Source organism: Tachypleus tridentatus, chromosome 9 (genome assembly GCF_004210375.1).
Source record: "Tachypleus tridentatus isolate NWPU-2018 chromosome 9, ASM421037v1, whole genome shotgun sequence".
Lineage (NCBI taxonomy): Eukaryota > Metazoa > Arthropoda > Merostomata > Xiphosura > Limulidae > Tachypleus > Tachypleus tridentatus.
Window position 1 is genome coordinate 464,472 of NC_134833.1, and position 24,593 is coordinate 489,064.

General features: G+C 31.8%; 1 protein-coding gene across 1 annotated transcript in view; it reads left to right on the top strand.

Moving 5' to 3' along the window:
• LOC143226947 (meiotic recombination protein DMC1/LIM15 homolog) overlaps positions 1-24,593 on the top strand; it is a 43,978-nt gene extending 19,385 nt beyond the window's left edge. The window contains exons 2-7 of the mRNA XM_076458502.1: positions 17,054-17,155; positions 20,777-20,850; positions 22,353-22,467; positions 23,777-23,837; positions 24,043-24,159; positions 24,340-24,593. Coding sequence (XP_076314617.1) covers positions 17,054-17,155; positions 20,777-20,850; positions 22,353-22,467; positions 23,777-23,837; positions 24,043-24,159; positions 24,340-24,409 — 539 coding nt within the window. The 3' untranslated portion in view covers positions 24,410-24,593. The remainder of the gene's footprint in view (positions 1-17,053; positions 17,156-20,776; positions 20,851-22,352; positions 22,468-23,776; positions 23,838-24,042; positions 24,160-24,339) is intronic.

Here is a 24,593-nt window from a genome sequence, read left to right on the forward strand (position 1 = left end):
CTAAGTGATCAAAATTCTTTTATAAATCAGCATTTTAAAGCCCATCCGCCGTTTATTAGGACAACTCACTAAGTGATCAAAATTCTTTTATAAATGAGCAGTTTAAAACCCATCTGCCGTTTATTAGGACAACTCACTAAGTGATCAAAATTCTTTTATAAATCAGCATTTTAAAACCCATCTGCCGTTTATTAGGACAACTCACTAAGTGATCAAAATTCTTTTATAAATCAGCATTTTAAAACCCATCCGCCGTTTATTAGGACAACTCACTAAGTGATCAAAATTCTTTTATAAATGAGCAGTTTAAAACCCATCCGCCGTTTATTAGGACAACTCACTAAGTGATCAAAATTCTTTTATAAATCAGCAGTTTAAAACCCATCTGCCGTTTATTAGGACAACTCACTAAGTGATCAAAATTCTTTTATAAATGAGCAGTTTAAAACCCATCCGCCGTTTATTAGGACAACTCACTAAGTGATCAAAATTCTTTTATAAATGAGCAGTTTAAAACCCATCCGCCGTTTATTAGGACAACTCACTAAGTGATCAAAATTCTTTTATAAATCAGCAGTTTAAAACCAATCTGCCGTTTATTAGGACAACTCACTAAATGATCAAAATTCTTTTATAAATCAGCATTTTAAAACCCATCCGCCGTTTATTAGGACAATTCACTAAGTGATTAAAATTCTTTCGTAAATGAGCAGTTTAAAACCCATCCGCCGTTTATTAGGACAACTCACTAAGTGATCAAAATTATTTTATAAATCAGCATTTTAAAACCCATCTGCCGTTTATTAGGACAACTCACTAAGTGATCAAAATTCTTTTATAAATGAGCAGTTTAAAACCCATCCGCCGTTTATTAGGACAACTCACTAAGTGATCAAAATTCTTTTATAAATGAGCAGTTTAAAACCCATCCGCCGTTTATTAGGACAACTCACTAAGTGAGCAAAATTCTTTTATAAATGAGCAGTTTATACCCATCCTCCTTTTATTAGGACAACTCACTAAGTGATCAAAATTCTTTTATAAATGAGCAGTTTAAAACCCATCTACCGTTTATTAGGACAACTCACTAAGTGATCAAAATTCTTTTATAAATGAGCAGTTTAAAACCCATCCGCCGTTTATTAGGACAACTCACTAAGTGAGCAAAATTCTTTTATAAATGAGCAGTTTAAACCCATCCGCCTTTTATTAGGACAACTCACTAAGTGATCAAAATTCTTTTATAAATGAGCAGTTTAAAACCCATCTACCGTTTATTAGGACAACTCACTAAGTGATCAAAATTCTTTTATAAATGAGCAGTTTAAAACCCATCCGCCGTTTATTAGGACAACTCACTAAGTGAGCAAAATTCTTTTATAAATGAGCAGTTTATACCCATCCTCCTTTTATTAGGACAACTCACTAAGTGATCAAAATTCTTTTATAAATGAGCAGTTTAAAACCCATCTACCGTTTATTAGGACAACTCACTAAGTGATCAAAATTCTTTTATAAATGAGCAGTTTAAAACCCATCCGCCGTTTATTAGGACAACTCACTAAGTGAGCAAAATTCTTTTATAAATGAGCAGTTTAAACCCATCCGCCTTTTATTAGGACAACTCACTAAGTGATCAAAATTCTTTTATAAATGAGCAGTTTAGAACCCATCCGCCGTTATTAGGACAACTCACTAAGTGATCAAAATTCTTTTATAAATGAGCAGTTTAAAACCCATCCGCCGTTTATTAGGACAACTCACTAAGTGATCAAAATTCTTTTATAAATGAGCAGTTTAAAACCCATCTGCCGTTTATTAGGACAACTCACTAAGTGATCAAAATTCTTTTATAAATCAGCATTTTAAAACCCATCCGCCGTTTATTAGGACAATTCACTAAGTGATCAAAATTCTTTCATAAATGAGCAGTTTAAAACCCATCCGCCGTTTATTAGGACAACTCACTAAGTGATCAAAATTATTTTATAAATCAGCATTTTAAAACCCATCTGCCGTTTATTAGGACAACTCACTAAGTGATCAAGATTCTTTTATAAATGAGCAGTTTAAAACCCATCCGCCGTTTATTAGGACAACTCACTAAGTGATCAAAATTCTTTTATAAATGAGCAGTTTAAAACCCATCCGCCGTTTATTAGGACAACTCACTAAGTGATCAAAATTCTTTTATAAATCAGCATTTTAAAGCCCATCCGCCGTTTATTAGGACAACTCACTAAGTGATCAAAATTCTTTTATAAATGAGCAGTTTAAAACCCATCTGCCGTTTATTAGGACAACTCACTAAGTGATCAAAATTATTTTATAAATCAGCATTTTATAACCCATCTGCCGTTTATTAGGACAACTCACTAAGTGATCAAAATTCTTTTATAAATCAGCATTTTAAAACCCATCCGCCGTTTATTAGGACAACTCACTAAGTGATGAAAATTCTTTTATAAATGAGCAGTTTAAAACCCATCCGCCGTTTATTAGGACAACTCACTAAGTGATCAAAATTCTTTTATAAATCAGCAGTTTAAAACCCATCTGCCGTTTATTAGGACAACTCACTAAGTGATCAAAATTCTTTTATAAATGAGCAGTTTAAAACCCATCCGCCGTTTATTAGGACAACTCACTAAGTGATCAAAATTCTTTTATAAATGAGCAGTTTAAAACCCATCCGCCATTTATTAGGACAACTCACTAAGTGATCAAAATTCTTTTATAAATCAGCAGTTTAAAACCAATCTGCCGTTTATTAGGACAACTCACTAAATGATCAAAATTCTTTTATAAATCAGCATTTTAAAACCCATCCGCCGTTTATTAGGACAATTCACTAAGTGATTAAAATTCTTTCGTAAATGAGCAGTTTAAAACCCATCCGCCGTTTATTAGGACAACTCACTAAGTGATCAAAATTATTTTATAAATCAGCATTTTAAAACCCATCTGCCGTTTATTAGGACAACTCACTAAGTGTTTAAGATTCTTTTATAAATGAGCAGTTTAAAACCTATCCGCCGTTTATTAGGACAACTCACTAAGTGATCAAAATTCTTTTATAAATGAGCAGTTTAAAACCCATCTGCCGTTTATTAGGACAACTCACTAAGTGATCAAAATTCTTTTATAAATGAGCAGTTTAAAACCCATCCGCCGTTTATTAGGACAACTCACTAAGTGAGCAAAATTCTTTTATAAATGAGCAGTTTAAACCCATCCGCCGTTTATTAGGACAACTCACTAAGTGATCAAAATTCTTTTATAAATGAGCAGTTTAGAACCCATCCGCCGTTATTAGGACAACTCACTAAGTGATCAAATTTCTTTTATAAATGAGCACTTTAAAACCCATCCGCCGTTTATTAGGACAACTCACTAAGTGATCAAAATTCTTTTATAAATCAGCAGTTTAAAACCCATCTGCCGTTTATTAGGACAACTCACTAAGTGATCAAAATTCTTTTATAAATGAGCAGTTTAAAACCCATCCGCCGTTTATTAGGACAACTCACTAAGTGATCAAAATTCTTTTATAAATGAGCAGTTTAAAACCCATCTACCGTTTATTAGGACAACTCACTAAGTGATCAAAATTCTTTTATAAATGAGCAGTTTAAAACCCATCCGCCGTTTATTAGGACAACTCACTAAGTGAGCAAAATTCTTTTATAAATGAGCAGTTTATACCCATCCTCCTTTTATTAGGACAACTCACTAAGTGATCAAAATTCTTTTATAAATGAGCAGTTTAAAACCCATCTACCGTTTATTAGGACAACTCACTAAGTGATCAAAATTCTTTTATAAATGAGCAGTTTAAAACCCATCCGCCGTTTATTAGGACAACTCACTAAGTGATCAAAATTCTTTTATAAATGAGCAGTTTAAACCCATCCGCCTTTTATTAGGACAACTCACTAAGTGATCAAAATTCTTTTATAAATGAGCAGTTTAAAACCCATCCGCCGTTATTAGGACAACTCACTAAGTGATCAAAATTCTTTTATAAATGAGCAGTTTAAAACCCATCCGCCGTTTATTAGGACAACTCACTAAGTGATCAAAATTCTTTTATAAATGAGCAGTTTAAAACCCATCTGCCGTTTATTAGGACAACTCACTAAGTGATCAAAATTCTTTTATAAATCAGCATTTTAAAACCCATCCGCCGTTTATTAGGACAATTCACTAAGTGATCAAAATTCTTTCATAAATGAGCAGTTTAAAACCCATCCGCCGTTTATTAGGACAACTCACTAAGTGATCAAAATTATTTTATAAATCAGCATTTTAAAACCCATCTGCCGTTTATTAGGACAACTCACTAAGTGATCAAGATTCTTTTATAAATGAGCAGTTTAAAACCCATCCGCCGTTTATTAGGACAACTCACTAAGTGATCAAAATTCTTTTATAAATGAGCAGTTTAAAACCCATCCGCCGTTTATTAGGACAACTCACTAAGTGATCAAAATTCTTTTATAAATCAGCATTTTAAAGCCCATCCACCGTTTATTAGGACAACTCACTAAGTGATCAAAATTCTTTTATAAATGAGCAGTTTAAAACCCATCTGCCGTTTATTAGGACAACTCACTAAGTGATCAAAATTATTTTATAAATCAGCATTTTATAACCCATCTGCCGTTTATTAGGACAACTCACTAAGTGATCAAAATTCTTTTATAAATCAGCATTTTAAAACCCATCCGCCGTTTATTAGGACAACTCACTAAGTGATGAAAATTCTTTTATAAATGAGCAGTTTAAAACCCATCCGCCGTTTATTAGGACAACTCACTAAGTGATCAAAATTCTTTTATAAATCAGCAGTTTAAAACCCATCTGCCGTTTATTAGGACAACTCACTAAGTGATCAAAATTCTTTTATAAATGAGCAGTTTAAAACCCATCCGCCCTTTATTAGGACAACTCACTAAGTGATCAAAATTCTTTTATAAATGAGCAGTTTAAAACCCATCCGCCATTTATTAGGACAACTCACTAAGTGATCAAAATTCTTTTATAAATCAGCAGTTTAAAACCAATCTGCCGTTTATTAGGACAACTCACTAAATGATCAAAATTCTTTTATAAATCAGCATTTTAAAACCCATCCGCCGTTTATTAGGACAATTCACTAAGTGATTAAAATTCTTTCGTAAATGAGCAGTTTAAAACCCATCCGCCGTTTATTAGGACAACTCACTAAGTGATCAAAATTATTTTATAAATCAGCATTTTAAAACCCATCTGCCGTTTATTAGGACAACTCACTAAGTGTTTAAGATTCTTTTATAAATGAGCAGTTTAAAACCCATCCGCCGTTTATTAGGACAACTCACTAAGTGATCAAAATTCTTTTATAAATGAGCAGTTTAAAACCCATCTGCCGTTTATTAGGACAACTCACTAAGTGATCAAAATTATATTATAAATCAGCAGTTTAAAACCCATCTGCCGTTTATTAGGACAACTCACTAAGTGATCAAAATTCTTTTATAAATTAGCAGTTTAAAACCCATCCGCCGTTTATTAGGACAACTCACTAAGTGATCAAAATTATTTTATAAATGAGCAGTTTAAAACCCATCTGCCGTTTATTAGGACAACTCACTAAGTGATCAAAATTCTTTTATAAATGAGCAGTTTAAAACCCATCCGCCGTTTATTAGGACAACTCACTAAGTGATCAAAATTCTTTTATAAATGAGTAGTTTAAAACCCATCTGCCGTTTATTTGGACAACTCACTAAGTGATCAAAATTCTTTTATAAATCAGCAGTTTAAAACCCATCTGCCGTTTATTAGGACAACTCACTAAGTGATCAAAATTCTTTTATAAATGAGCAGTTTAAAACCCATCCGCCGTTTATTAGGACAACTCACTAAGTGATCAAAATTCTTTTATAAATGAGCAGTTTAAAACCCATCTGCCGTTTATTAGGACAACTCACTAAGTGATCAAAATTATTTTATAAATCAGCATTTTAAAACCCATCTGCCGTTTATTAGGGCAACTCACTAAGTGATCAAAATTCTTTTATAAATGAGCAGTTTAAAACCCATCTGCCGTTTATTAGGACAACTCACTAAGTAATCAAAATTCTTTTATAAATGAGCAGTTTAAAACCCATCCGCCGTTTATTAGGACAACTCACTAAGTGATCAAAATTCTTTTATAAATGAGCAGTTTAAAACCCATCCGCCGTTTATTAGGACAACTCACTAAGTGATCAAAATTCTTTTATAAATGAGCAGTTTAAAACCCATCCGCCGTTTATTAGGACAACTCACTAAGTGATCAAAATTCTTTTATAAATCAGCAGTTTAAAACCCATCTGCCGTTTATTAGGACAACTCACTAAGTGATCAAAATTCTTTTAGAAATCAGCAGTATTGTCATAACAACTTGCAACACACAAGATCTTGATATCATGTGAAACTTTAGTATTTTTTGGACAAATTCTTTATCTATGCGATAAATGTAAATCAAAAAGATCAGTGGTCCTACGACACATACAGCCCTGAGGTACCTCACTTATAACAATAATTTAGTTTGGCTGAACTTCATTTATAATAACTCACTGCTTTCTTCCATCAAGCTACTCTTACATCCAATTAATTAAGTTATCCCTCACTTCTATAGAAATAAGTTTTCACATCATTTTTGTGGCACTTTGTCCAATGCTTTTTGACAATCCAGATATGTCAATCAAATCTACATCCTTATCTTCATTTACACATGCAGTAACATTATCAAATCAAGCCTAAAGATTTGTAAGGCAAGATTTTCTTTTAGTGAAACCACATTGACCATCTGATGACGTACTAAACTTTGTTAAATGATTTTAAATAGAACTTTTTATCAGACTTCACAAAACTTTTTTCCACAAATGCCATAAGACTAGTAGGCCTATAATTACTGGGACAAGTTCTATTACGTCCTTTCAAAATTTGAGTGACATTAGTTAATTTTCAATCTGTTGGTACTTGCCTCTATTGGAAAACTTACAGAAAATTGTGGCAAGAAGCTCACATCCTTGAGTTCCATTACAATATTATCTTGTCCAGGGGTCCTATCATTCTTTAAACTACCAAGTTTTATTTTAAGATCAGAATTTATGGTATTTCCTTGTTCAACTTTGTTTTCATCTATCAGTTATTCAAGATTATAAATACTGCTTAAGTCTTCATTAGTAAAAACGGAAGAAAAATCATAATTTAATAAACTAGTCATTTTATAATCATCAGATACAAGCTTTCTCTCAACTCAGGGGTCCTATCCTCATCCTAACATATAATCTTTTAGATGTCCTAATTTCCCCCTTTTCACCAATGTACTTTATTTTTTATACGACCAGCCAATTTAAATTTTTTTAAATTGTGATGCATTTCTTTAATTTTACTTCATATACTGTTTGTAAACCAACCTATTTTTTTACTTGCAGCAACTATTTTATTTTTCTAAGGAATATATTTGTTTTGAAAACTAAAATATTTATATTTAAGTAATCTTTTCACATTTGATCAGTATTTTCAAATAATTCAGCTGCCCAACTAATAAACAATTGTTGTTGCATCCTTACAAAATTCGCTTTTTTGTATTTTGGAATCAAAATATCATAATTCCTGATTTCCATATGCAGCAAAAACATCAAACTCAATACAGCAGTGATCACTTGTACCTAGGTGTTTCCCACTTAAACTTTTCTCACCCATATTTATATTAGAAGTTAACACTAAATCTAAACTAATATTAGTATCAGTAAGCCTTCTTTTAAACCAATAAAATTTACTACCTACACAACATCTGAATGCAATCTATTGCAAGGCCAACTACTCTGTTTGAAATTAAATAAACATTTATTAGCTGAAGACTACCTCACCTTACCTAAATCTATTTTTTTGGTACTTTATATATTCATAATGTTATAACATATGATTTAAATTAAGAACCCTGAAGATTTATCTGGGCGTTTGTTATTTTGAGTAAATTAAATTTATGGACACATTAGTGTAATGTCTTCTTCAAATATGTTTGTTATATTAACATGACAACTTAATGTGTTTTTTTAATTTTTTATAAGAAATCTGTAAGAAGCACATTGTAATATGCAAGATAGAGTGATATTTCGCTTGGACCAGAAGCTACAATTTTTCTTATCTGTATCCAAGTTTCTCACCCTATATTATTTATTGACATATTTTACAGTAAGCTTTTAGGTGGTGGCATTGAAAGTATGGCAATTACGGAAGCGTTTGGAGAGTTCCGAACAGGAAAAACACAACTATCTCATACCTTGTGTGGTAAGTAGATGAAATAAAACACACAACTATCTCATACCATGTGTGGTAAGTAGATGAAATAAAACACACAACTATCTCATACCTTGTGTGGTAAGTCGATGAAATAAAACACACAACTTTCTCATACCTTGTGTGGTAAGTAGATGAAATAAAACACACAACTATCTCATACCTTGTGTGGTAAGTAGATGAAATAAAACACACAACTATCTCATACCATGTGTGGTAAGTAGATGAAATAAAACACATAACTATCTCAAACCATGTGTGGTAAGTAGATGAAATAAAACACATAACTATCTCATACCATGTGTGGTAAGTAGATGAAATAAAACACACAACTATCTCATACCATGTGTGGTAAATAGATGAAATAAAACACACCACTACCTCCAATAGTTTCATATAAACTGTGGATGCTGTGTTTTATAACAAATGTTTTTAACATGATGAAGACTTTATTTGCTAACATGATTAAGACTTTATTTGCTAACATGATTAAGACTTTATTTGCTAACATGATGAAGACTTTATTTGCTAACATGTAGAAGACTTTATTTGCTAACATGATGAAGACTTTATTTGCTAACATGATGAAGACTTTATTTACTAACATGATGAAGACTTTATTTACTCTTGGTTACAATTTATCAACTTGTATTTCCAATACAGATGTTAAACATTTTTATTCTATTGGATCGGTAATTGTGCAACTATATCATAGTCTATGATATAGTTTAAAACCTTTGTAAGAAATTAAAACCTTAAGTGTGTCGATTTTCACCAACTAGATAAATTTTATGATTATTAAGGGGTCTAGAAGTTATACATTATTTACATTTTCCCTGAATTTGTTAATGTTCGAGTTCTTTTATTGTGGTAGGACTAAGACTTGATATAAATAAGTTAGACGATTCTGACTATTTAATAACAATTAAATTTCTGATTATAGTTTTATATTTGTGTTGGGAGAAGTAATGAAATATTTTTACGTTGTATAATTTTTCCCTAAACACTGTAAATTAATAGAAAATCACCTTTAATATTTTAGATTATTACAATGAACGAGAAATATTAAAGATTTTGTACATTTAGTTATTTCAATAAGTAAATTTAGAGATCTAGAACGCTTTTATCAGGGGTTCGATTCCACCTGGTGGATATAGCAGATAGCCGAAAACAATTAACAGCTCACCTGGTATTCCTATTTATGGTTAAATGAAACCATAAACAAATCCATTCTCCATACTTCATAGATGCACACTAACATAATTTAAGTTCAATTAACTTGTGTAATCGCAGGAGACGTTACTGTAGCGTTTGTACTAATATAATATAAACTGGTGTGAGCAAATTGATTTGTGTTTCTTAAGATTTAATATTATTGAGATGTGTTTATTTTTCTTGTATGTGGTAGTTACTTGCCAGCTGCCTGGAGCTAATGGATATCCTGGCGGAAAAGCTATTTTTATTGATACAGAAAACACATTGTATCCTTCTGTCAAGTACCTAACTACTTGTGTGTTTTATTTCTGTAGAGTTAGATGTGCGTGCTGACTGTGAATATCTTAAAAATTACTCGTTTGGTTTTTTTAATTTCGCCCAAAGCTACACGAGGGCTGTTTGCACTAGCCTTTCCTAATTTAGCAGTGTAAGACTAGAGGAAAGTAAGCTAGTCATCACCACCCACCGCCAATTCTTGATCTACTCTTTCACTTAAGAATAGAGGGATTTACCATCACATTATACGCCCCCACGGCTGAACAGGCGAGCATGTTTGGTGTGACTGGGGTTCAAACCCGCGACCCTCAGATGACGAGTCGAGCGCCCTAACAACCTGGCAATGCCGGGTCAAAATTACTCGTTGTGAAGAAACTAAATTTTGCCAGAACCACATAGATAATATAAGCTTGTTCCTGTTGTTCACTTTACGAAACGCTCAGGTTTTGTATTTTTCGTCTTAAATTAAGTTCTGTTCACGACTTTGTGTTGCTTCTCTCTTGTTACTTGACCTGTTCTATTTTGTAATAAGAATATAATAGATTTTGATCTACGCCACCGACGAGAACATTCGCGCAGTACTAGAGCAAACCCTGAGTTAACATATTGTTTATACTACGCCTTTGATGTATGTCACACCTTATTGTAGCTAATGGTAAACTTCTATGAATAATATATTAATCGGAAGTTTGTGTGACAACACATCACATTAAAACTAACAATAAACTGACCAGTAAATATGTAATAACACTATTAACATTACTGGCATTGTTCAATTAGAAAACATGATGTCTTACTATCAGAAAATAAACTAGTCTAGAGATGACGAACCTTTTTGAGAGTGTGTGCCCAAATTGGGAATAATCTTCTGAAAAACTTCTCTCACGTGCCAAGATAATTTTAGCGGCAGATTATCATTTGTTATTATTCTGGGTTATTTTAAATGAAACATCTTTAGGAATTACATGTTATTAATAACTGTAGTAATTCACAAGAATATAATTAATGAATTATTAACAATAATTATGGAGTCCTCTTGTTTATTATCGCTTGTTCATTGTTTTACTATTAACAGAAAACATTTTGTCTAATGATAAGCTGTGGTTCATATTATGTAACATAAAAAATTATAAACCAAGGAAAGGAAAATACAAATATTTTACTCTTGGTGCTACTGCACCAACGATGACACATTTTATATGAGGCTTATGTTTTGTTCTTTAGAGAGCTATACTGCAGCAGCAGTTTCATCAACAAGTCTATTCATATAATTACACTTTACCAAGTTCATCACTGAAAATAATGATTCACATAAATATGTTGATGAAAATACTGTTAATACTGCTATTGTAACATTGAAAAATACTGTTAATACTGCTAATGTAACATTGTAAAATACTGTTAATACTGCTATTGCAACATTGTAAAATACTGTTAATACTGCTATTCTAACATTGTAAAATACTGTTAATAGTACTATTGTAACATTGTAAAATATTGTTAATACTGCTATTGTAACATTGTAAAATACTGTTAATACTGCAATTGTAACATTGAAAAATACTGTTAATACTGCTATTGTAACATTGTAAAATACTGTTAATACTGCTATTGTAACATTGTAAAATACTGTTAATACTGCTATTGTAACATTGAAAAATACTGTTAATACTGCTATTGTAACATTTTTCAGACATCCAAAAGTTTCAAGAATAGAATTCCAGAGTTCGAGAACCTCATTTCTGTGTTATTCCGGTCACTGACTGATTTATTAATACTTTCTAGTTCAGCTCTTAAGTTGAAATTTTTTTGACTCCAAATTGAGCTGCTTTGTAAATCAATCAGTTGTATCTCAAAATTATTCAAGCCAATCCACTGCAACGTTTCCAAATTCAGTTTGTCTAACGTTACACTGTCTGCATACTTTATGAATTTCTCAGTTTCTTCATATAACCTGAACTTATTAAATCTTAAAGAAAATTGTTCAAAAGTTGAATTAATGATGCTTGATAATTGCATTTGAAAACTCCGAATATATATTCTCTCATGAATTTCAAAACCTATCACGTGTTTTTTAGGTTTGGGAAGTATTTAAAAGTGCCTTTGTAAAATCACGTTTAAAATTTTCAGTTGGATTTCAAAAGCTTTTATGTTATCAAACATAACATTGAGTGTTTTACCAGATCCCTGCAACTTGATGTTCGAGTCACTTAAATGTGAGGAGAAATCTGTAAGAAACATCAATCAACAAATTTACACATCAGATAATTCTTTAAAAGAAATTTCTTCATTTGTTAAAAACGGACAAATTTCATCCAAACACTCAACAAATCGTTTAAAGACAGCACACCTACTTAGCCAACGAACATTGTCGTACATAAGTAGTCCTGTGTACACCGAATCTGCCACTCTCAGTAAATTCTGAAATTGTCTTTTTTTTTCAAATCATGCGCAGAAATAAACTTAACTTTTTTGGTTTTCATCACTTTTTCAAGCTCCTTAAAACCACCTTTTGCATACAAAGCATCCTCGTGTATAATACAATGAAAGCCTACCAGTGAATGTCCAACACATTTTGCAAACAGATTTACAAAACCTGTTTATGCTGGGCGCACCATCAGTTATCACGGAAACTATTTTTGAAAGGTTAACCTGTCAATTGGATAATTCGTTTACTGCTGCCTTACATATTTCAGCCCCTGTGGTATGTTCAGTTAACGTTGCCTAGTCAACCAGTTCTTCGCAAATTTCATCAGTAATAATGGCTAGCCTAGCTGACGATGTAACATCAGTGCTCTCATCAAGAGAAATGGAAAGGAACTTACATGAACCACTATCTTTTGTTAGTTGTTCTGCTGTGTTTTCATCTTTAATATTTTATCTTTTACTGTGTTTCTACTCACTGTAGATTGCTTAATGCATTGAATATTCATTTATTTTTTTGGAAAACCGTCAAAACGGAAAGAAGCACATTCTAGTCATGATTCTTAAATAAATTCATCACTAAGTGATTTTTCTTGTTGATTAATAATATTTGAAATCTTAAAACTAGCAGAAACTAAGTTGGACTACCTGAAACAGATTTCATCAAAACATTTGACTTCATGTTGTTGTTGACTTTTCTCGAGAAATGTGTTATTCTTGTTCTTATTTACTCTTATCACAAAATCATTTATGAACAGTTTCGTAATGCTGCTTTACAAAGGAAGCCCTGCGCACCACTATAAGATACATAATACTTTATCACACTTTTTGATTGTGACAACTCTTTCAGTCCACGATTCTTGAACATCTCTGCTCCTCCTTCGATTTGAACGTTTTTGTTACTTTGCTGGTTCAGCTGACATTCTGACAAGCTGAAAAGGGTAAATACAATTTAAGAATGTGTCACCAATTATTTAAATACGATAATTTAACTTATCGAAACAGCAGGTGACAGTTTATGTCATTGATATAAAAATAAATCTATAATTAACTAACTGATGAAACATATACGCATGCCACGTCAAATAACATAATTTTGACATATATTTACTGTGAGAAAATAAATGTATATTTACCGTTATTATCACTAAATATTAAATATTCACTCAGAAACAACAGAAGAAAAATATAAGCAAAGCGAAGCCAATACTAACAGTTTAGTTCTATTTTTACTGAAATACTGGTGTGTACACTGGGTCTGCGAGAAATTCAAAAGCGTATCATCTGATGCCACATGTTCAAACAATCGCAAAGCTGGCGTCAAAACGGCATGAAATGTCTCCTGTGAACATTTCTCACTGCTCTCGGGTTGGAAAGAAAAATCATTTTTCCTGCATTTAGCAATAATGATAATCATTATATATATATTTATTTATTATGAGTTAGCGTTAGGGTTTAAAGAATCAAGGGGCGGCACTGCATGCCTTGTGCCAGAAAAATGTTTTCGCGTGCCACATTGGGAACGCGTGCCATAAGTTCGCTAACAATGAACGAGTGTAAGCTCAGAAGATATTACAGTCGTATGTGTACTAGATTAATGTAAGCTGGCATGAGTAAATTGAGATGTGTGTGTTAAGTGTTTAATATTACTTAGTTGTGTTTCTTTTTGTTATGTGATTATGGTAGTAAAATGTTACAGTTGTTTTTAAGTATTAACATTGTTTTTATTTACCTTCGTTTTCTTGTTTTTAAAACATGAGGTCAGTGATTTAAATAAAATAAGTGGTGTGCAACTATTATTTAACTGTAAATAGTATCAGTTTTGCTTTGGTTGAATGAGGAAGTGAACGTTCTTGTCTTCGTGGCCATAAAGATACCAAGACATTGCACCAATAGAATTTTGGCTGTAGGGAATCTTCAAAGGGAAAACCTATAAATAAACGTTTATTTTTTCATGGCTGGAAAGATTCCAAACATCGCACCAATATATTTATGCTTTACGGAGTCTTCAAAGACAAAACGTTGTTTGGTTTTAGTTTTATGTGTAAAACCTGTTTGGTTTTAGTTTTAAGTGTAAAAAGTTATTTTGTTCTAGTTTTAAGTGTAAAAAACATTTGGTTTCAATTTTAAGTGTAATAAGTTGTTTGGTTTTAGTTTTATGTGTAAAAAGTTGTTTGGTTTTAGTTTTAAGTGTAAAAAGTTGTTTGGTTTTAGTTTTACGTGTAAAAAGTTGTTTTGGTATAGTTTTAAGTGTAAAAAGGTGTTTCGTTTTAGTTTTACGTGTAAAAAGTTGTTTTGTTATAGTTTTAAGTATAAAAAGGTGTTTGGTTTTATTTTTAAGTGTAAAACGTTGTTTTGTTATAGTTTTAAGTGTAAAAAGGTGTTTGGTTTTATTTTTAAGTGTAAAACGTTGTTTGGTTTTGGTTTTAAGTGTAAAAAGTTGTTTTGTTATAGTTTTACGTGGAAAAAAGTGTTTGGTTTTAGTTTTACGTGTAAAAGTTGTTTTGTTATAATTTTAAGTGTAAAAAGGTGTTTGGTTTTAGTTTTAAGTGTAAAAATTGTTTTGTTATAGTTGTAAGTGTAAAAAGGTGTTTCGTTTTAGTTTTACGTGTAAAAAGTTGTTTTGTTATAGTTTTAAGTGTAAAAATTGTTTTGTTATAGTTGTAAGTGTAAAAAGGTGTTTCGTTTTAGTTTTACGTGTAAAAAGTTGTTTTGTTATAGTTTTAAGTGTAAAAATTGTTTTGTTATAGTTGTAAGTGTAAAAAGGTGTTTCGTTTTAGTTTTACGTGTAAAAAGGTGTTTGGTTTTAGTTTTAAGTGTAGAAATTGTTTTGTTATAGTTGTAAGTGTAAAAAGGTGTTTCGTTTTAGTTTTACGTGTAAAAAGTTGTTTTGTTATAGTTTTAAGTGTAAAAAGGTGTTTGGTTTTAGTTTTAAGTGTAAAACGTTTGGTTTTAGTTTTAAGTGTAAAACGATGTTTGGTTTTAGTTTTAAGTGTAAAAAGGTGTTTGGTTTTAGTTTTAAGTGTAAAACGTTTTTTACATTCTGAAAATAACTGATAAACTCGAGGTTGGAAGACTCATTGACAGCTGTCCAGAAGAGATTATGATTACAATAATTTCATTAAAAAATGTGTTAGGTATACTGCGGCAATTTTGAAACCCGATATAACATGTCTGGACTTTCCTGAATAAAACTTATAATTCACAAAGTGCACCTGGTGAAATATATATTTAGATGTTGTTTTAAGAATGGAGTTTCTTTAGAGCCACTTTATAGAATAATGGTGCTTACACTAACTTTTATACACCACCCCTCATCCTGCTGCTTACACTAACTTTTAAACCCCACCCCTCCTCCTGGTGCTTACACAAACTTTTATACTCCACCCCTCCTCCTAGTGCTTACACTAACGTGTATACCCCACCCCTCCTCCTGGTGCTTACACTAACTTTTATACACCATCCCTCATCCTGGTGCTTACACTAACGTTTCTACCCCCACCCCTCCTCCTGGTGCTTACGCTAACTTTTATACCTCACCCCTCCTCCTTTTCCAGTCCTTTCTGAACATATGTTTTGTATATTTTTCTCATTACGTATATAATCTATTTGTGTTTATATCGTATATTTAATTTTCACCTGTTAATAGAAATTGTAGTTTCTATATTACATTATAGTAGTAAACTTTACAGTAGTTTTTAATACTTTGATTTTAAACTTCTACTTTCAGGTACAATTCAAATGTTGCTATACTCATACTATCTGTTAATATACTCATACTATCTGTTAATATGCTCATACTATCCGTTAATATACTCATACTATCCGTTCTCTCATCTAGGGGACGGCCCCACAGCTTTAGAAGACACGTTATAGAACCTTTTGATAAAAGTCATAATATATGCGAATAAAATCACATGAGAAATTATAAAAAACAACAACCTCAACATTGTTCACAAATGTTAAAGTTGCCGGATAAACAAATGGATATAATGAAACAGAACACGAGCAAATCTTTTGTTATTTCCCTTTTTCCGTCGAATTAAAGATTAGTACAGATGTAGAGTGGTAAATTATTCAGTATTCACAAAGTCCCCAGAGGCATAGCGGATGTCTTTATACTTACGATGCTACATCTATTTTTATCACATGTGTGACTTTCACACTTGTTTGTTTCCTTTTATTCTATATTTCGTATCGTGAAGTCACCTGGAAACTACTTTTATCGGATTTGTGACTTTCACACTTGTTTGTTTTCTGTTTTTCTATATCCCACAGCGTGAAGTCACTTGGAAACTACTTTTATCGGATTTGTGACTTTCACACTTGTTTGTTTTCTGTTTTTCTATATCCCACAGCGTGAAGTCACCTGGAAACTACTTTTATCGGATTTGTGACTTTCACACTTGTTTGTTTTCTGTTTTTCTATATCCCACAGCGTGAAATCACGTGATTCTTTTTCTTGTTAAAGTAGGTCTTCTCGACGCTTTTCTTCTTTGTGTGTGTGTGTGTGTTTTCTCTTCAAAACATGGTTTAGGCCACTTAATGTAGTCACTACGATTTCCCTTATCTATGTAGTTTCATTTTGAAAAATGTTAATTTTTTATTCGTCAAATCTAGTTTTTATGTGTGTTTTTATTTTCAAGAAGTTCAGTGAAGTGTCAAAACATTTTTAAGTTTAAGTTGGGGTCTGATTCAGCCAATTGAAAACCTTGAAAATATCGTAATTAATTTTTCAATTTAGTTCAGTAAAGTCTAACGACAAATATACTCACAGTTACTAAAGTATCTGTACCTTAACATTTGACCAGTCGACCTGATAGGTTAAAGGATATTGCTGACCGGTTTAACCTGGACCATAATGCCATGTTGGAGAACATTTTGTATACAAGGGCTTTTACGAGTGAGTACTTAAGCTTTGTTACATTAAGTTATTTGGTATTACGGTACGACAAAGTTAAGCAACTGTGTAGATTGGAATAGAGTGATTACAGTTCTAAATTATGTAGACTAGCTGAGGATACCCGGTGAGGAAGCTAAAACCTTAAAATAATAATGTTAGGTAATGCCGTTTTTTTGTTATTAAATTCCTAGTGCTCTCATTAAATGCTAATTTCATATTCGTATTTTGACTTATTTAACTTATTACGAACTTTCGTCTTTCAATTCTAAGGCAGAAGTCTTTAAAAAAAGGTGTAAAGATATCCTGTTTAAGTTCTTTTTATCCCACCTTCTCCTGGTAAAATCCTAAGATTAGATGACCTATGTACACTTTCTGAAAGTTTCCAGTTACCACGAAAAAAAATTATGGTAAACGAAGCAGCCAGTTGTGGGTGATGAAAGCCAAAACTCTATTAAAATGTGAATGTGTTCTGTTTCACGAGCTGTCTATCAGAGACAAAACTCCTGAAGAAGACAACCAGGTTTTAGTTACACTACAAAACATTATGGTGACGGGTGCTTACACAAACGTGATGAATCATCCTTGTAGTGACATGACCAATGGGAAAATTTTTTGAGATAAATCCAAGCTGAAGAAATTAGTATGTGTAAGTTTTAAACTACCTTATGTTTTGACCAATGTTCTAACAAACGCTGAAGATAAGTGTGATACTAATTACCCATCAAGATGTACGTTGATGTTGTAGTAGTGTCTTACCCTGTATCAGAAATGTTAATTTTGATTGTGGTTTTACTGGTAACCGCTTACACACTGGAGTGGTCAATGTATAGAAGCCTAAAGCTTCATTGGAAACATTTCTCGTTATCCTGCTGCTCACACGATAAAACCAAAGCACTTTCTTTTCTATAGTATGTCATATTTTCAACATTTGAAGCTTTGGAAGGAAAAGGGCCTAGAATATTTGTATGACATTACCTAATGCTACTTTAGCATTAGACAGAATACGTAAGATGTGATCCATTAAAGTCTAGAACAACATGTCACCTTCTTTATAATCACAGAAGACCACTGGAAAGTTGAGTGAAAACAATAAAACCTAACAGAAACTTCCAGATCATGTTAGTGCATTGTTTCACTGTGGTTGAAAAACTGTGTGCAGTGCAAATTAGTTAATGTAACTACAAGCGTTAGTTCAGTGCAAGGCGGAAATAGGTTAAAAGTTAAATGCAGTTAGTGTGAGAGATTAACTGCTACATATTTATTTGAATATTGATGTTTGTGTCAGTTAAACATATATTTATAAATACACGTAATTTATGGTGTTAAATGTGTATTGCGAGTTCCTCGTTTGTACAGCGGTAAATCTACAGACTTATAATACTAAGATCCGGGGTTCAATTCTTTTTTGTGGACACAGCAGATAGCCCGATGTGGCTTTGCTATAAGAAAACACACTCACTGCACTGCGGAATTCACTAAAGTTGTAGAAGGTTCTCGAATGTAAGAATGAACAATGCATATATGTATGTAAATGTCAGTGGTGTCGCCTTATCTGAAATGTTTAGAATCTGTTTAATGTTTATAAACCAATGTGATGCGACAAGGGACGGTATATATTGTTAATTTGACACAGCTGCCATACTAGAAACCTTCGCAGATATAACTGTGATTATTGCTTATTCGTTTGGAACTTCAGATATTGACCAGGAACGTCGAAAGACTTCAAACATTACAAATCCTTTAACTTCGGCGGATTAGCATCGGATGTTAATATTTTTGTAAAGGTTTTATATAACTTCAGGTGTAATTAGCGAAGAGTTAACTAGTTCCCTGTTAAGTGAATTGTACTCTAATTAACTTAGAATTAATTAACTCATCGTTAACTTTTGATAAGATATCAAAAAATTCATAAAACTGAATACTGTTTCTAAGATTATAAAAGTTTTCTATATAAGTCGTTATTTGTACAATTGTATTGTTACAATAAGTCTACTTTTTAATACTATTGTTACAACCAAGGGCGTAGATTCTGGGGGATTGGGGGATATATCCCCCTTTCATTTTAGGTGGGGGGTACGGTGCATACAATCATCCCCCCTACAGTTTTGTCTGTTGAATTGTTTTATTGCATCACAGGTCTACAAATTATGTGTTTGTTCTTGTGATTCTCATGTTCTTACTAATCGAATTACATAATTAGGCCTAGATGTAGGATTTTTCAGTAGCCGAAATGTACATCTTTAATATAGGCGTGCTTCTAAGCTTTTCGATCTAAGCGATAGTTCGTAAGTATCACTCAGTAGGCCTAAGTATACATGCAAGTATCGTGGCAACATGATTACTCTGTAACTGCATGTTTACAGCTTTCAGGTTCACGTAATCAGAGATTACCAATTTGTAAATTGAACAGTCCACATAAGTGGTTGCAAAAATCATCCCCTTCCCATCGTGTGTAAAAAATCTACTATTAGTTATAACCGTTGTTGTAAATTGTATTCTGTTTACATATTAAAATATATTTCATTAAGAAAGAAAATCTTGTAATTCGATCTTACAGGTAAATATTATAAATTTGATACACATTGACATTTAAATAACTTATAATTTTAAATTACAGTTTAACACAGTTTCAATCTATTTCGAATTGTAATATGTAACATAATAAACTGGATACTTGTCCAAGATAAACCACAATACGTAATACTGGTACAGAAGAAATTAAATCACCGATGTTACTTAGTAAGCATAGCAAGAAATCTATTGTTCGATGTATCTTTAAAACTAAGCTCATTTCTAATATAATTAAGTTCTTGTAACTGAAGTGCTTTATTGCATTACAGTCTATCAGAAACTTCGGTCAAAATTATATGTTGTAGTAAGTTTAATAGAATAATAAACATGCTATATATATAATTAACTTCCATGTCATTTACCTTGTTTTATGAAATAAGAATTACTCTATATCAGTGTAATAACTTTAGTCACTGTCAATTTCTAAGACTTTAAATTTAGGTTCTTAAGTTACAATAGTAACGCAATAGAGTAGATAGATAATTGAAATGTGAAAGTTTATTAAATTCACCTGTAAGACAGATTCACCTAAGAATACCTTTTAGATCTGTACCACATTGTGTGGTTACGTCACAAAATACACATTATTGTGGAAATATATGTGTTCTCCATCAATATTCGTTTTGTAAGACCTGCTATCAGATTGGATGTGAGAAATGTATGAACAATATAGAATTTAAAGTGTAATAAACAGTTTGGAAATGAGCCAGTATTTCATGTCTTCTACGTCAGTGTTATTGCGAACTTTAGTGAATGTTAAATGTGCAAAAAATAATATTCAGTACTTCCAGTGGACACTATTAATTTAGAGTACTGTAAACTACGCTGTGTTAAGTCTTGTATAAGTTGTCCCTATCTTACTTAAGTTTATAAATATTATTTGAAAGTCAGTTCCACTAATGTCTGTTGAATATACACGTTTATTTCAACATCTTTGATTCTAACCTAAACAAATTTTGGTTAGGATTCATTGGCAAGTTAAATGTAGTATCAACCTGGTCACGTAAGGTGGGTTTCGGTTTTCTTAATAATGACAGTTTATTGTTTAAGGTGAACACCAGTCGGAGATATTGGATCTGGTTGCAGCCAAGTTTCACGAAGAAGGAGGCATTTTCAGGTTACTGGTGAGAAATTACTAAAATGATATTACTATTTGGGTATTTATTATTAACAACTTGGATAAACATTAGATGGATTATACCATTTTAACAAAGATAAGTATGTCATTAGTGGAAGAATTGGTAAATGTCATGGAAACAAATGACGATGGTGATTTGTCACCATTTGAGAAAGTATTCTTTTATCAGTGAACAGAAGAGGCGTTGGAGACATAAAGAGTTTTATTTGTTGAAAATCACGTACTTTAACTAGAGAAGTGCATTGAAATGATAAAAATATTACTTAATTTTGTGATTGTACGAAATGGATTACATTCCACGTGTTTGTCTCATAATATTTTTAATTTATAAGAATAAGAAAGAAAAAATAATATAAAGTACAAGTTTTAAAACCTTATGTAATTTCATTAAAATATAACTGTTTCATGCAAGCAGTTAGTGTAACATAGTAATTTAATTAAAATATAACTCTTTCATGCAAGCAGTTAGTGTAACATAGTAATTTAATTAAAATATAACTGTTTCATGCAAGCAGTTAGTGTAACATAGTAATTTAATTAAAATATAACTGTTTCATGGAAGCAGTTAGTGTAACATAGTAATTTAATTAAAATATAACTGTTTCATGCAAGCAGTTAGTGTAACATAGTAATTCAATTAAAATATAACTGTTTCATGCAAGCAGTTAGTGTAACATAGTAATTCAATTAAAATGTAACTGTTTCATGCAAGCAGTTAGTGTAACATAGTAATTTAATTAAAATGTAACTGTTTCATGCAAGCAGTTAATGTAACATAGTAATTCAATTAAAATATAACTGTTTCATGCAAGCAGTTAGTGTAACATAGTAATTTAATTAAAATATAACTGTTTCATGCAAGCAGTTAGTGTAACATAGTAATTTAATTAAAATATAACTGTTTCATGCAAGCAGTTAGTGTAACATAGTAATTTAATTAAAATATAACTGTTTCATGCAAGCAGTTAGTGTAACATAGTAATTTAATTAAAATATAACTGTTTCATGCAAGCAGTTAGTGTAACATAGTAATTTAATTAAAATATAACTGTTTCATGTAAGCAGTTAGTGTAACATAGTAATTTAATTAAAATATAACTGTTTCATGCAAGCAGTTAGTGTAACATAGTAATTTAATTAAAATATAACTGTTTCATGCAAGAAGTTAGTGTAACATAATAATTTAATTAAAATGTAACTGTTTCATGTAAGCAGTTAGTGTAACATTGTAATTTAATTAAAATGTAACTGTTTCATGCAAGCAGTTAGTGTAACATAGTAATTTAATTAAAATATAACTGTTTCATGTAAGCAGTTAGTGTAACATAGTAATTTAATTAAAATATAACTGTTTCATGTAAGCAGTTAGTGTAACATAGTAATTTAATTAAAATATAATTGTTTCATGCAAGCAGTTAGTGTAACATAGTAACTTACTTCCAGTGATTAGAAAGTATTAGCTTTCTGTTTAAACAGACCTTTACTTAGGTCATCGACTCCGTCATGGCACTGTTCCGAGTTGACTTTAGTGGTCGAGGAGAACTAGCAGATCGTCAACAGAAACTAGCTCAAATGTTGTCCAAACTGCAGAAAATATCTGAGGGTGAGAGGCATGAAGCAGTTATTATAAAGCTTGTACATATATATTGGATAACTTTGTTAATGTGCTTTTACTAAATTATAATCTACTCTTGTAGAGTCAGGGATCTGTTTGTTTGAAGTTTATACAAAGCCACCCAGTGGGCTATCTGTACTTTACCCACCATGAGTATCAAAAGCCAGTTTCTAGTGTTGTAAGTCTGCTGACATACCACTGGGGAACTAAAGTCAGTGAAACAGTTGTTTTTAGAACCATTGAAATAATCGTTATCATGGTAGCTTAACATGTCGGGTTCTACTCGTGGAAAGAATGATATACAAAGTACTTATATCTGAAAGTACGTTCGTGTAATAAAGAACTACACCAGTCTAAAAAACAAATGCCATTTTTACTTTACTTTCTAATAATACATTACATAAGTATGTAACCCTGACCTTTTGTTGGCAATACCTAGGTACCTGTGTATCGTCCTATATTTAACATGAATATATAGTTTATAGGGTAGAACATTAAACACAACTATATATAATCAGTGATGTCGAGAAAACCCACTTGTAGAGAAAAATGTATATGTAAAAACGACTCGTTTGGGTTGAGACTTTTTTTTTTTTTACGTAGAGGAGCGAACAACGTTTCGACCATCTTCGGTCATCTTGAGGTTCACCTTGTCGAAACGTTGTTCGCTCCTCTACGTAAAAAAATAAAAAAATCAACCCAAACGAGCCGTTTTTACATATATATCTTACAACTATGTGTAACATGTTTAAAGGGTAGAACGTTAAGGCTCATACAAAGCCTCTTATGATAAGTTTGAACATTATAAACGTTTACGATCGAACTTTGCTTAAATTAATCCGAACACATCAGCTTGAAACAGGAGAGAGTGACGTTAAAGTAACAGATATTTTAATACTTAAACATTGTTAAGTGTTTTTAACTTTTCATTGTAACAGTCTTATACTGCTAAATTCGGGACAGCTGCTACATGTAGCTTTGGTGTAGCTTTTCACAAAATTCAAACCGAAGCCGTTTTTTCCCCGAGGTTTCTAATTACAAATATACATATTAGGTGTGATAAGGTTGACTAAAGTAAATAGGTAAAAGCCGTGTCATCTTAAGATAAGTTAAAATAATAGTCTCATCTCGTTTAGTTTATGTTTCATGTTCATATAGTAACCACGCTTCAGTCTTTATTTTTCCAGTAGCTTGACTTCTGCTAAGATAGCTAGGTTTATTTTAAGATTGCTTCACGAATGATTATTGGATATCTTAGGATATCTCAAAGCTATGACCTGATGGTTCTCTTTTACAGAATACAACGTTGCAGTGTTCGTTACCAACCAGATGACAGCTGACCCTGGAGCGACAATGACGTAAGCCTTTTATGTGTATTTGATATTTTCCAATCAGAGGATTCATTAGGACTCATGAACATCCATCAACAGGGAGATTTAAAAATATCATTAAAGTTTCAGAAACTGTTGGATTATCTGGTTAGTTTATAAATATTAATTACAGAGTTTAAAACTGTTATATCAGTCCATGTGTAAAATTACGTAAATGCATGTTTTATAACAGTTTTCAGGCTGACCCTAAAAAACCAGTTGGAGGTCATATCTTAGCCCACGCTTCTACCACTAGGATTAGCCTGAGGAAAGGAAGAGGAGATACAAGAATAGCCAAAATTTATGATAGGTGAGATAAACTGATATCAGTTTATCCTATATATATATGATCACGATATCACATGATAATCGTAAGCTCTATTTCACCGGTTTTCATAAGTGATCAAATTTTTCAAAAATAATTACTACTACCAATAAATTTGTTTTATTTCCCGGAAGTTAACCACATAATGTCTACTCTCACATATAGCCCTGATATGCCTGAGAACGAAGCCACCTTTGCTATAACCCCTGGAGGAATTTCAGACGTCAAAGAGTGAAAGGTGATACAAAGATGTCTCTTCAAGAACTTCAGATATTAAAAATATCTTTTTATGATTCTTAAAACCGCAAGAAATAATAATTATTTTATGTTAAGCCTTTTCTAAATCTCTCTGTATGTAATGGAAATACAGTTATCTGTTGTCGAAAGCTCTCTGTGGTTAAAATAGCTGTTTTATTAAT